The 14,581-nt window shown below is 30.2% G+C and overlaps 1 protein-coding gene across 2 annotated transcripts in view; it reads right to left on the reverse strand.

Moving 5' to 3' along the window:
• The window catches only part of LOC145248041 (vacuolar protein sorting-associated protein 8 homolog), a 135,162-nt gene that overhangs the window by 61,306 nt on the left and 59,275 nt on the right, over positions 1-14,581 (reverse strand). Inside the window, exons 19-23 of one of the 2 annotated variants that reach the window (XM_080109771.1) lie at positions 13,374-13,490; positions 9,785-9,831; positions 7,946-8,168; positions 5,542-5,683; positions 1,854-1,896 (exon numbers count right to left, since the gene is read on the reverse strand). In XM_080109771.1, coding sequence (XP_079965897.1) covers positions 1,854-1,896; positions 5,542-5,683; positions 7,946-8,168; positions 9,785-9,831; positions 13,374-13,490 — 572 coding nt within the window. The remainder of the gene's footprint in view (positions 1-1,853; positions 1,897-5,541; positions 5,684-7,945; positions 8,169-9,784; positions 9,832-13,373; positions 13,491-14,581) is intronic. The other variant, XM_080109772.1, reaches the window with a different exon arrangement.

The raw sequence follows: 14,581 nt of genomic DNA on the forward strand, positions 1-14,581 counted from the left end.
AAAAATTTGGAACATAAAGAAATGAATTTAAATTTTTAAAATAGGGGATGTTTTTTTTTTTACTTACAGTAAACAGAAAATAAAATCTAATTCGCCTCATCAAATCGTGGTGTATGAAATGAACTGAAACGGAAGTTCAGTTCTACCAGAAAAAAGGTCCGTAGTATCGGCTTACGAAAAATATTTTTATTTTATTTAATAATTTTATAATTGGCGATTTTAATTTATTTTAATAACATAAAAACATCCCTTGACTCTAAAGACAGTCTGAAAATTTCAAATAAATTGGTAAAGTAGAAATATAGTTTTATTGATAACGAACGAATCAAGAGTTAAATTTTTATATATATAGATCCAATTTCCCTTCAAATATGAAATATTTAAAAGTATTATCACGTGGTATGTAGCCAATTCTACCTGATAAACTCATTAAATGTTATTCTGGAGTGGTGTTAAACTTTGATAAGTGGCAATTATTTTGTACAAATAAAATAAAAAAGTAAACTAATTTAGCATGTAATTATCAAAGAATAATCCAAAGTAATGATAATAGGGGAAAGGTCAGTTGTGATTCTGTTATCTTAAAAAAAAAAAAAAAAATTAATATTTTTGTATTTCTATCTATCTATAAATGATGCTAAAGAGTCTACAGCAACTATATTGACATTGTCTTTCTCATCTTACATTTTTCTTTGGTTATAGTCAGCTAACATACTTCTAAACTTCTGACATGGCTGCTACCAAAAGCGGTGACAAGGCAAATCAGTTCCTTCACTTTTATTGTTCTTTAGTATTTTCTATTGTAAAGTGATTTATTGAAATAAAATATAAAAAAAGAACATTAATGAAAAATATACAATAAAAATTACCAAAATTATACAGATATAAATAACACAAGTAGTCTTTATTTGCACTTAATAACAAAATTGAAAAATAAGTTTTTATTTTATTGGAAATTTTATAAGAAATATGGGTACAAAATTATAAAAATGTTTTTTTTTTAAATTTTAAAACTAATTTTTTTTTATTTGAATTTATATAGTATGTGTTTATGAAAGTATAAGAATAAAATTATTGAAATCAAAATAACAATTTCAAACATCATAAAAGTATTCAATACATAATATTGCCAATATAGTTTAAAAAGATTTTAAAAAGTATTTTTAAAAAAAAAAAGAAAAAATGTATTTTAAAAAAACTAAAACTAATTTCAATAATTCTTAAGACCAAAAAACTTTTCAATGATTATTAAATAAATAAAAAGAACGATCAGAAAAACGCAATAAACAAAAAAAAGAAAAAAAAAAAAGAGTACATGCACAGGGAAGATATAAGCAATATAGAAAAAAATAAAGAAACTGATTTGTCTTGTCACTGCTTCCAGTAGCAGACACGCTGAAAATTAGGAAATACATTAGCTTATTATAACCTTTTCTTTCTTCATTTCTCTCTGTATATTTCAACACCCATATTTGTTAGATGGTTGGTGTGGCTGTAATCGATCAAAGACATCATCATCAAATTTTATTCAAAGCTCATTTTACATGTTGTATTACCTCATTTTAGTGTTGTAGATATTTTAAAAATTAACTGCCTAGGTCTTTATTAAGAAATAGTAAAAATCGACTTTAGAGAGAGAGAGGGATAAATAAAGACCTGATCAAAGAGAGGATAGTTTGGAAGTCAATTTCTTAAAGCTGTCTAATATATACCAGCATGTAAAAGAGATGTTAAAGCGAATATGATGACGATGAATGTGAAGAACAATATTCCAAAGAAAAACATACATAAAGATTTAAAGAGTTAAAAAAAAAAAAAAAAAAAAAGAAAATTGCAAGTGAATATTTACTTACCTTATATAAACGAGTAATTTGTTCCCAAGTTTTATTTGGTCATCTACAAAGAAAATCAAAATATAATTTCAAATATATTTGGAGTGAATATTAATCTACTAATCATAGACAAATGGCAGTTAGATAGTAAAAGGAATCTGAGAGATCTGGAAGGCTCTAATTGGTCAAACAAGCTTATGTGTTAGAAGAGAAGGGTACATTTTGAATAGCAGTTAGTGTATGGCAAGGATAGCAATGCTCATTGCTTGTAAAATGTCACTAAAGCAGCATCTTTTTTCTGGGGAGGGGGAGGTCCGTCAGATATACATTAATAAAATCTCTATAAACCCATAAAATTCTGTTCAAACAAAAGGAAATTGATTTATCCATCTTATTTGTATGAGTATTTTGTTTTTATAACTTTTTATTGGTAAGATACAAAAAAAAATATGAATATCATGAAACCATTTTTTTCTTATTTTAGTTGCCTGTTTATTGGTAAAAAAATGAATCAAATAAAATATCTTAAAAGACATTCTCTTAAGATTTGGTTAGTCAAATAGTTTGGCTGCAATTGGTTATGAAAGTTTGACGAATTGTCCTTCATCTATCATAAATATCTGTCCAGAAAGTTACACCAATCAACAAAATTTTACTGAAAAAATCTTCCATCTTCATTATCACCAATTTAATATTTCTGCATACTGTAGTATCAGCAGCAGCTGTAAGCAAAAATAGCATTTTTTTTTTATTTGAATTCATAAGCGTCTTTGAAAAATTGAAAATATGAACATTGATATTAAATGTTTACTTCGAACAATTCTGTTCTCAAAGTTTATACTTAATAACATTCATATATATATATATACGAGCAAACAGTTAATAAAACATGTTAAAAAACACTTTGAAATGAGTTAAAAACATATTTAATCTGAAAAGGAAACACTAGATAAACTTAATCCGCGGAGTTTCGAAGAAATACTTTCCTTCTCATCAGAGGGTAGGAATTAGCAAAATGCGGGATCAGATTTTGCATGCAAAAGTATTTGATGAAACAACAAGTAAGTCAAAGATCTTACTTGAAAACAAAAAAAGTGAAGCAGAGGGAATATGGTGAAGAAAAAGGTGATTACACATGAATGGATAGTCTGGTTGAAGATAAATAATCCAATATAATAATATATATATATATATATACATACACACACTAGCAGGCAGTCCAGCATTGCCAGGTCATAAAATATGCTTAAATATGATATTTTAATTTATGCAGATTTCGTATTTATTAGTATTGAGTCAATTATCCATTGTACCCAATATATAGTTGCGATTTTGAAAAGTAAAAAAAACAAAGTGACTTGGGTGCTATCTACTAGAAATGAAACCAAAATCTACAACTTTCCAGCCTCATTCCTTAGTCTCTGAGCTACACCCACACGCATAAAAATAGTTTTAAAAAAATGTTTTTTAACCTATGAATGTAAATTTGTGCATGCAAACAGGATTAGTTTATAACTCCTGCCAAGGTCAACTGTTTTGTTTTCAATTTTGACCCCTTAGCAGCGAATTTCTGAGTAAAGACCAAATCAAAAGCGTGCTATGGGTCCAAATACTCTATATATCAAATTTCAACTATGGACCAAATATACACAGAAGAGTTTGGTAGAGACTTTTTGCACACACACTGACAAGGTCACCACTTTCATATATATATATATATATATATATATATATATATATATATATAAAACTATATTTCCCTGTGCTAGAATGTTTTCATCTAAAATCCTATGCAATTATGCAGAATGTTGAAACTATGCATAAATAGAATTCAACACAATAGTAAAATGAACCCAATCATCCAATAAGAAACCATAAAAATGAATAAATAATTAATGCTCATTTTTCAAAGGAATATGCAAATTAGCTAACCTTCATATAGTCGCTCACATATATGACTGAATATATCAAGTTTGCTTTAATAATTTTCAGATAGAAAAAGTAGGCTTTTAATATCAATGGCTGAGAAAGAAGAAAATCAGCTTTAAAGTTTTATAGATAAACAAACCACATTTATATGCTATTTTGAAAGAAAACTGTTTTTCTTGGCATTCAAGCATTCTTCTTCAAACAAATTAATTTTGAAAAGGTTTTGTAGTTGTTTGATAAAATAATAACTCCTTCAAGAAATACTGACTTTCAAACTGTAATTCTAGTCAGAAATGACTTTCTAGCCAACAATTAAACAAAAACTCTGCTTGTTTTTTTGTTTTTTTTTGAGAGGCGGAGTATCAGAAGTTTGCCCATGCAAATTAGACTTCCTTGTCGCTCAACTGTTGAACTAATTAGTATTTCCTTAGTGGTTGATATAAAGAGTCAGTCAGGTTGAAATTCATTGAGCATCTGGCATGTTTGTGCATGTCCAGAGGTTTCCATTTTAGAATGTAGTGGACAGTTATTCTTTTTGTACTTGTACAGTTTAGGCAAGACATTAAAAAATGAAAATATCGAAAAAAAGTTTCAATTGTACGTATCTGTTATAGAATGAAGTTCTCAAAAAAAAAGAATTCACTTAATTTCATCAAGTAGTTTTTATTTTATAGCGAAAAAAACAATTTGTTATGATACCGAGCCAAAGGTTCGATTTTTAGGAAGAAAAGCTAGTTATTAAAGATGGGGAGGGAGTGTCGGCGTTTTACATGGAGTTATCTCCCATGTCGTTTCTAAAATTCTAACAAAAATTTTAAACAAATCCAAGATGTCTGCCTTCGACATGCTCTCATAAAAAACGTGTTTTTTCGCTGTAAAAAAAAAACTTGATCAAATTAAGTGAAATTTTTTTTCGGAGATCTTCATGTCAAAACAGATACGTACAATATAACTTTTTTTTTTTTTTCCGATATTTTCATTTTTTAATGTCTTGATTAAACTGTACAAGTATCATTCTTTTTAATGACTCTTAGACTTGAGGAAATGTTTTGTTCTTTCACTTTGATCCAATCTCTGATTATTGTTAAGGATCCAATTTTCATCACATATGAAAACATAATCAACAGGTATTTTGTTTGGCAAAAAAAGTGTTCACATCTGCAATGTTTTCTTTGATTTTGTTAAGTTGGTATGAAAGTCGTTTTTTTTAAAAGTTTTTTTGATTTCTTCAGTTGCTTGAGGTTATCTAGAGCTGTTGGATAATTTACCACCACTACATTCTCAAATTGTTGTGTGTGGATCTGCTTTGTGTAACACCTTCAATTCAGTTAACTGCTGACGAGTAACCAAAATCTTCATGATATTTTTTTTTAAAATCAAAATTTCAGTGTGCATTTGCTGATAGTCCTTCATTTGACTGAAGTATCTTCTTGTATCGGAAATCATCAGTGCTTCTTTATGATTACAATTATATAAGAAAAATGCTCATATAAGCTTTCTATTTATCATTACCTTTTTAATGATCTGAATTTGAAATGGCATAAGATTTAAAGTAGTAAATATAATAACAGTTGCACTTCAAAATGGCAATATTCAACATATTGAAATAAGGATTTATTTTAAAATTTAGTGGTAAAGTCTAAAAATACGAACACCTACATTATTTTCATACCAAGCTAATATTTGTTTCTCTAGTAAAAAGGAATAACTGCAATAATAAGACCAACCAACCAAACAACCAACCAACCAAAAGTGAAATGGAGGGGGGGGGTCTTCTTACCCGTTAGTTGTTTGCCCGTTGTAACAGCAGCCTCCAAGACAACCAACAATTCTTCTAAAGGTGTTGTGTAATCATTCATACCTTTGTTGTACACGTAGATGATGGCATCGTATAAGCCATGATTCCAACATAAATGAACAATCTACAAAGAAAAGCAGAAATAGTTTGAATGAATATAAAATTTACACTATAGAAACTGTATTTAATTAATCAGGCATATTTAATGTCTCAACCTATGAAGTGCATGCGTGTGTGTGTGTAAGATGGCTGCATCATCCTTTATTTGATTGGATATATCTTGTGAGAGGGTCTTTGTCTATGAATCACGTTTTAATAATTTTTTTTTTTTTTTTTTTTTAAATTTTCTGAATTTCCATCTTTATTTTGGATTTACTTCACTATTTTTGTTTTGTCTGTTTGGTGCAAATTGTAATATCTTTTTGTTTTGTCTGTTTGGTGCAAATTGTAATATCTTTTTGTTTTGTCTGTTTGGTGCAAATTGTAATATCTTTTTGCCTCTGAGGAGTTGCTTGGTGGCACATTAGACCATATCTCCCAGGAAACACTTTTCAACTTCTTATGAAAATAATATATGTAAAATAATTTAAAAGAAAAAAAATTAAAAAAGAAAAAAAAAAGAAAAAAAAAGGAAAAAAAAAAAAGAAAAAAAAAGAAAAAAAAATTATTTTTGTTTTTTATAAATTATGATTGTGAACAGATTCCGTTTCTTGGGTGGGTGGGGGGAATAATAAATAACAAATAAATATATTTGAATGTGAGAAAACTCCAAAACCAATCAACTGATAACTGTGAATTTGGGAACAAAGTTGCTAAAAGTAATTGTGGATAATTTATGTTACATTTAGTTTAATTTTATGCAAATAGGGAAGAGAGTGGTGGACGCCCTTTGTAAAAATTCAGATACCTCTGATTTTTCTGAAATCAGAATTATAGGTATTAGAATTTAATAAATATTCTGAAAATTTCAGTTTCTATGAAGTATTTTAAAGAGTTGTTTGGGGTGGGTATATTATTGGCACACTTTCCTACTTGTAAATTCAAATATTTCAGATTTGCATGAAATTTGATTCAGTGTGTTATTAGACATCAAGGAATAAAGATCCATTGAATTTCAATTTCTTTTTAAAAAAATATCAGTGGCTCAACTCTTTTCAGCTTCACACTAAAGAATTTGTTTTCAGAATTTTTGGATTAAGAAATCATTTTTGTGAATAAATGCTTCACAAGCCATAACATTTATGGGATTTTGAACAATTCTTTTTAATGTCATATATATATATATATATATATATATATATATATATATATATATATATATATATGTATAGGGTAAATGAGACTCCTCTGCCACCAGGAAGAAGAGAACTAATGTAAATCCTGAAGCTAAAGTGATTACTGGTTATCTTGCCATGGCATATTACTGGATTATAATTCAGAAGGTTCAGGGTGTAGTACTCGTGTTGTTCAAGCTTTTGTTATTCTAATGCAATAACGTAAAAATATCTGTGCAATCTCATTTCACCCAACATACTGAAATGGTAAAGTTTACGAAAAAATAATGACTTCAAAACCATGGTATACCTGCAAAGAAAGAAAAAACATTAAAATTTAAAACTAATGCTATATTTATGCCTGAAATTTGTCCTGCAATGGGTATTCTACTAGTTTAAATTAAAGAAAATACTAATGTTGATACATTAATGCATTTTTTGTTGTATTTTATCTCCATGTATAAATTACTAAAAGTTTTTTATGAATATGTGTATTATACAATTGTAGACTGATTAGCATTCAAACTTTCTAGAGTAGTCAGTTTTTTTGTTAGTTCTTATTTGGCATATATTGACTAATCAATATATAATTGTTGATGTTAGGATGATTAATTGGGGGGGGGGAAAAAAAAAAAAAAAAAAAAAAGGAACTTTTTTGGGTATTGGAAAAATTTGTGCATATTTTCCGGATGCTAAACACAATTCTTATTATTTTATTTCTTTTTATTTAAAACTTCATTTTCCATAGTTCGTATTAATGATGAAATGATAAATATTTATTGATTTTTAAACTAGCAGTAGAACTAAAATCTGTAGCTCATCCTCACAATTGTAATTTTACATTTGTGAAAATATATGCACATATTACATGTATTTTTTTGCAGTAATCAGCCCCCCCCCTCCCAAAAAAAAACAATTCTATATTTAGAAATTTAAGAGAATCGGATTCAGTAATTGTATCAGAGTTAGCCAAAATATTGAAATTGTCCTACTACTAATAATTATATTATAAATATGTTATCCTATATTAACATACTTTTTCTTCATACAATTTATTAATGTATGCGGGAGTAAAAAAAAAAATACCAATAAAATTTGTAATCAGAACTCACATGATGAATATCTAAGCTGGACACTTCCAAATGTACAATGCAGGCTTCCACATTTTCTAACATTCCTTTGCTCTCATAATGTTCAACAAAATCTTTCATTGCCGTCGGTGGAATTGAACTCAATTTGTCGTTAAGAATGTATGGCTCAAGGCATTCAAGAAAAGTGCCCTTGGCTATAACATCCATTCCAAAACGGTCATAGATGCGGCCAAATAAAATATCTCTGTAAAGTAAAATAAACAAATTTTTAAATTGTATTTCTTTTTAAAATTCATTGAAACAGTTATAAAAAAAAATATTAATATTGAGAGAAAAGGAAATAATCCAAGTTACAAATTGAAATCATTTTCACTGAAATATTCAAAAAAATTATTTTGATTCTCAATGGAAAATTTTGGATTTAAAGGTTGGGTAACAAATTGCATAAAATTGTAAGTTTTGCTCAATTACCTACCCATTTAAAAGTTTTGGATTGAAATTTATATTTTTTTCTGACAACCTTTGTTGATAAATAGATGTAATTTGTTTATTCTCTGAATATTTCACAATCATTCTAAGGATTTGGTTGAATGTAGAATGGTGCTGTTATACTGAATTCCAGTCAAATTCTAATATTACTTCTCTAATGATTATTGAAAGGAATTCTTCTACATTCAATCAAATTGTTAGAACGGTTGCGAAATATTCAGCACACAACTCACTTTTTATATTGAACTAAAAGGGAGGTAATCAACAGAAAATGAGAAAAAAAACAGATTGATGTGGAGAATAACAATGAATTTCCTGTTGTATATTTCAACTTTCATAAAATTCAGTTTCTATTAGTATCATATTACTGTTGGACACTGAAATTTATTTCCAATGACACCTATTTGTCATTTAAGTTGCATTCATTCAGTCATATAGTGATACTATCAATCCCCCCCCCCAAAAAAAATGTATTAGGAATTAAAAAACAGAATGGAAATAAGTTTATCTGCAAAACAAAAGTACAGGAAGTTGTGCAACAACATACACAAAGTAAACTAAAATAACATTGTTAATCAAGGTGTAGCAGTGAACGGTAACAAAGGAGGTCAATATGTTTAGAGTTAGTTTACAGGCAGTTTTAGGAGGGTTTTGTGCGTTTACAACAGTTAGGGACAGTTTATAGATAGTCTTGTGGTTTTGAGAGCTGAGGGCAATTTTGAGTTTGGGACAGTATACAGTGGAATACAGGTTGTGACTGGAAGCAGATAGAGATAAGCTGACATCAACTTTGGCAGTTGTAGATCTTAGTGTGTAGTGAGTCAAGGGTGCCAAACACAAACACACACCCAGAGTGTAACTGATATTTGCTGAATGTGTCAGGATTTGTGTTTTTGTTTTATTCTATATCTGTGTTTGTTGATCAGGGCACTTGGTTGCACAATAATGTTATTTGATGCTACAAAGTCGTTTGTAATGTTTGATGATGGAATCCTCTCAAACTCACGAGTTGTATCACAATCTTGACAGAAAACAGTTGAGTGTCTTGTTGACATATTGTAAGTAGTTGGCTTAATGGGTAGTGATATCTAATTGTAAATGTAGTCAGTGGTGATGTAGCAGTAAAAGTTTCTGTGCCTGCCTCTTTCCTTTGTTCTGTGATGAGGTCACAAATAAAAAACTTCAACTTATTTGCTTAATGGTATCATTCCCTTTGATGCATTATTTTTTGCAACAATGCAAAATTACACATTACTTAAGCCTCTTACCTCATGTGATAAGTTGAGAGACAATCTGACTATTAACATTTAAAAAAATATACTTGTTTTAGAGAGCAAGTGGATAAAAATTCACTTTTTTTTTTTTACTTACACACATTCCAAACAAAGGCAATAATCAACACAAACAGGAACAATTCCCTGAAAGAAATAAAAAAAATCTTTAAATATTTTATTTGATTAAATTATGAATGATTCATTTTTTAAATGAACATTTGAACAGCAGTATTGCAATGGATTCATGTACAATATATATGGTTAAGTGGCAGTTTTCGTCATTTGGAACTGCTTTAAAGCTTCACCGCTCACTCATTTTTCAACCAAATTTCAAACAATTATTACACTTTATAGATCACCTGAGCCATATCGTGAAAAAAAATTTTTTTTCAATTTTTGTTCAGTAAAACAAAAGTTATAAATTTACTAGTGTTCAAAATCGTAAAAAAAAAATGCAAGGGGGTGAGCAATGTTTTTTATGACTAATTTCTATAGCAACCATGTTGCTTCAGCGACTACTGTTGCTACCAATTCACCACTCTGGCAAAAAGAGAAGTAACAAGTGAAACAGAAAGAATGAATTAGGGGGATTTTATTGAAAGCAGATGAATGCTATCCATTGTTATTACATAAGTGTATGCTATGTTTATGGGGGCAAAAATATGACTGAAATTAAACAAAGAACAAGTGAATTTACTGAAAGCCTGAAGAAATCATGGATTACAATAGAAAAATACAAGCATAAAAAGTAATATGGTTAAGCTTAAACATGGAAAAATAAAGGACTAGTTGTTAAAACTGGAAAAGAAAAGGACAAGATATTCTAGTAAAAAATATAATAAATTTATAACTTAAATATTCCAGAACTAAGATTTTTTTTTTAAAATTCAATTTATGACATTATATAATCAAATCTTAATGCTGCAATATAAATGGGGCCTCACCACTGGATATAGTTTAAGATCATATCCAAGACTGGCATTCAATGGCTACATCCCAGATTAAACTCTCCTTTGGTGAGGAGGTAGGAAAATGCCTGCTCTCAATAAAGCTATATTTAAATACCACTATAATACTTAGTTTTGTTCATGAATAGACACCCACTGTATGATATCATGTACCAGTTTAAAAAAAATTTAAATTTGTACATCTGAATTTATAATTCATGGCTTATGGTAAAGAGATACATCAGATTTGACTGCATAATTAGAAAGAGCACACAATTTTACATAAGAGTGCCAAGTTTCATGAGAATAGCTTAAAAAATAAATAAATGGTGGTGAAATTACCGAATTTCTTGAAATGTTGAGGTCCGTAATTTAACCCACTTTTTCTAAACAAAAATGTCCATGGAAAAGCCTAAATTTTGGCACTTAAAATTCCCATAACTTTTGAACTACTGATGGTATTTGCATAATTTAAACAGTTTTAAGCATCTTTTACATAGCTCTTTTCATGCAAGTTGATAAAATAACAATTATCTAAAAAGAAAAAATCAACTTGTAATGCTAATCTTTTTTGGTCCCCTAACAAAAGGAGGGTGGACCTGTAAATTCACCCTTGTCCGTTCGTCCGTCTGCACTTTTCTCAATAACTGCGCCAAGAATTTTTTTGAAATTTTGCACAAACATTAAACATGATATGACTAAAAAAGTAACAGAACAGATTTTCTGGGAAAACGGTTGCCCCCCCCCTCCTCCTAGGGGTGCCTTTTGGGTTAAAATTACTAAAATTAACACTTTTATGCTTATCAAAAATAACTGATGCCTTGGATTTTTATAAAACTTTCTGAAAAGTTGTAACTAACTGATTTCTATATAATTTTGTTTGTCTATACTTCATGATAACTCTTTTAGGGCTAATAATAACACTCCATTTTTGGGACTATTTTACCATATTTGTCCAAAATTTTCTGTGTATGTCTATTTAGCAGTTTTGCATGGTGCTGAACTCAAATTTAAATATGTCAAGGGCTTGGGAAATTTGGGGCTAAATGGGGTGGGAGGGCAAATGATGAACTTGGTCATTTCTTTTTTTGCATGGTGCAGAACTCGAATTTACGTATGTTAAGGCCTAAAACTGCACTGTTTGTTCATTTTCACCAGGATTTGACGTCTCCTAGGGACTTTTGGGGCTAAATGGGAGAGGGGGCAAATGCTGAACTTAGTCATTTTTATTTTTATTTTGCTTCGTTCACTGTGCACTGACGAGGGACCATGCATGCTTCACTTGTTTTTTCTACTTCCACTAGGATGATCCCATTTTGTAAATTTTTAACTGCTTTGTGTGTTATTTTTGTAGAAATTACCCTTTATATTAAAAATGGAGATAGTTTTGTCAACGGGGTATTGTCTACTGTTCCAAAAATAATGAATCTCAGGAAGTTTTCCCTATTTTCAATGTCTGAATCAGACTTGGTGTGAGGTCTCTCAGTAGATTTTGTTGGCATGAATGTTTTTACTTTTTAAAAATTTCCTTGTCCCCACTCTCCACACACTGTGGAGTCCAATTTAATGGGAAATACAAGGAGGTGAAACCCATTTGCCTTCATAGAATAGATACAGAGGTGATATACTTGTATTTGAAGAGGTCCACTTGTTCTTCCTTCTTGTTTCACTACCCCAAAAAATAGTAAAAAAAGTCAAGGGAATACAACAAGGTCATATACCCATTTCTTCAAACCAATTGATCACGTCTTCTAATTCAGTAGGTAGAATATTTTTTGTGATACTTGTGTATTCATATGGATATTGATTTTATCTTCTGAATTAGGATTTGACATGACCAGCCAATTGATTGGATAGGGCCTCCGACCATCCATCTAGCCCAAGTAAAAGCTAAAGTGGTGTGTTACAGGGCCATGTCATCTATGTACCTAGGTCAAAGTCTGTTCAACCACCAGGATCCCACCCCAAAACATCATGGGTCACCATTCACTGCCAACAGGTAGCCCCATTGAGGGACTTTTACTCTCTGTATGGGGACAGTCAGCATATTCTGTTACCTTACTGACTGGGTCAGAAAAGGAGGAAAGAAAAGAAAGAAAAGGAGGTAGGGATAGGGAGAATGTTGTTTTTAGGATTTGCAGAACATGATTAGGCTTTGCAAAGTGACAAAAACTGATGTACGGTGCATGTGAATCAGAGAATCAATAGATTGTTCTGTTGACACCAATTCAAATATAAAAACATGGCTTTCATTTCTATAATTTTTACCAAAATATTGTAATGGCAAAATCTCACTTAACTGGAGAAAAAAAAAATGTAAAAGCAAAAGTGACCTTTTTTGTTTGATTATTTTTAAAATCTCATTTGGGTTGTGTATTGTATTTCAAATTCCTTTATCCCAGAAACAAATTGCAGGCAATATTTCAATTCCCTATTACAATGCATCGTTTAATATAAAATGTAAAAGCATCTTGCTCATCCAAAGATATTTTTCCTGGCAAAAACATTTATTCATTATCAGGTGTTTAGTGAAGTTATTGGGTAAAAAAAAAAAAAAAAGAAAACAAAACTCTCTTCAGTGGAAATAAAAGTCATCCCATCTCCTTTATTAACTTATGCTGTCCATTCGACCATTTAATTAAGACTCACGTGCCCTCTCATCAACACGACCACAACTCCATCAACCTGTCTGCTCGAATTAGATTCAAACAAATTAAAAAAAAACAAATGTTGGCTTACCTGGTAATAATCTTCTAATTCTTCAATTTTCCCCTTTTCTGGACAAAACTGAGTCATCGACAAATCAACAAATTCAAAAAGTAAATTCAGCATCTGATGATGAAAAGAAATAGAAAACTAAAAGAAAACATCAGGCGTCAACTAATGTGGATTTTGCAGGCATTTTTGAAGAAATATTCAGCAGAATATTATCCGTATCTCGATATTAAATTAATAGCATCAAAATCCATGCAACAATATTTTTTAATAGTTGAATTGTGATATTTGAAATGAAAAGAGACATAACTAATAATTAAATGATGTGATTTTGAGATTGTTTTACATATTAAAACAAAATATATTTCTGAAATAGCTATAAATTCATTATACCAGAATATGAGAATACAATGGATGCATAACGCGAATCTTAAGGACAGGTTTAGATCAGTGGAAGATTAAATTTGGACAGGATAGCGAAATATGTGTTGAACAGGTGACTGAAGGTATGGGTATGTTGAAAGAATGAAAGAATTTTTTGATTAATAGATGTAGAGCAGTTGAGGTAGCAGGTAAAGTTGATAGAGGAAAGTCAAAGAAAAGGAAGAAGTGATAAAAATGGACTTTATGGAAGGAGGGATAAGTAAAGACTTGGCCAGAGGTAGGTTACTTTAGAAGAAAATATTAAAAGCCATCCTATGCGTGGCAGCATATTGATGCCTTCATTCAGTCTCAAGAGATAATGGATACCCCCTGTAAGAGTAGCTGCACAAGTAATTGTGAGGCAAGAGTTGCACAATCCTCAATCACACCTTTCCTGACTCAGCACTGCTGGAGTCCAGTAGCAAGAAGTGCTAGACAACTAGGGACAATGCCAACATAAGTGGAGAGCACATACAGCACCTGGAATTACCAAATGGTCACCCATTTTAGTGCTGACCAGGTTCAATGTTGCTGAACTTCTGAGATCTAACGAGAACCGATGTCACTTTTTCTTTCCCATACTTTTTACAGAGATTCTTATAGAGAAGGTAGGGGGGGGGGGGTGAAAAAAATAAAAATGGACAAAATTCATCTGTAAATATGGAGTTACCTTATGACAGATAGGCCAATTTGAATGTAGGATATTTTTAAGGAATAAAGTGCATTCGGGAGCAAACAGCTGATTCTAAGGATGAATGGTGCCAGGAGACATATCCTAAACAAATCTGGATGAATAAATAATAATGTAT

This window comes from Euprymna scolopes, chromosome 26 (assembly GCF_053919585.1).
Source record: "Euprymna scolopes isolate OS-2025 chromosome 26, ASM5391958v1, whole genome shotgun sequence".
In the NCBI taxonomy this organism is placed as follows: domain Eukaryota; kingdom Metazoa; phylum Mollusca; class Cephalopoda; order Sepiida; family Sepiolidae; genus Euprymna; species Euprymna scolopes.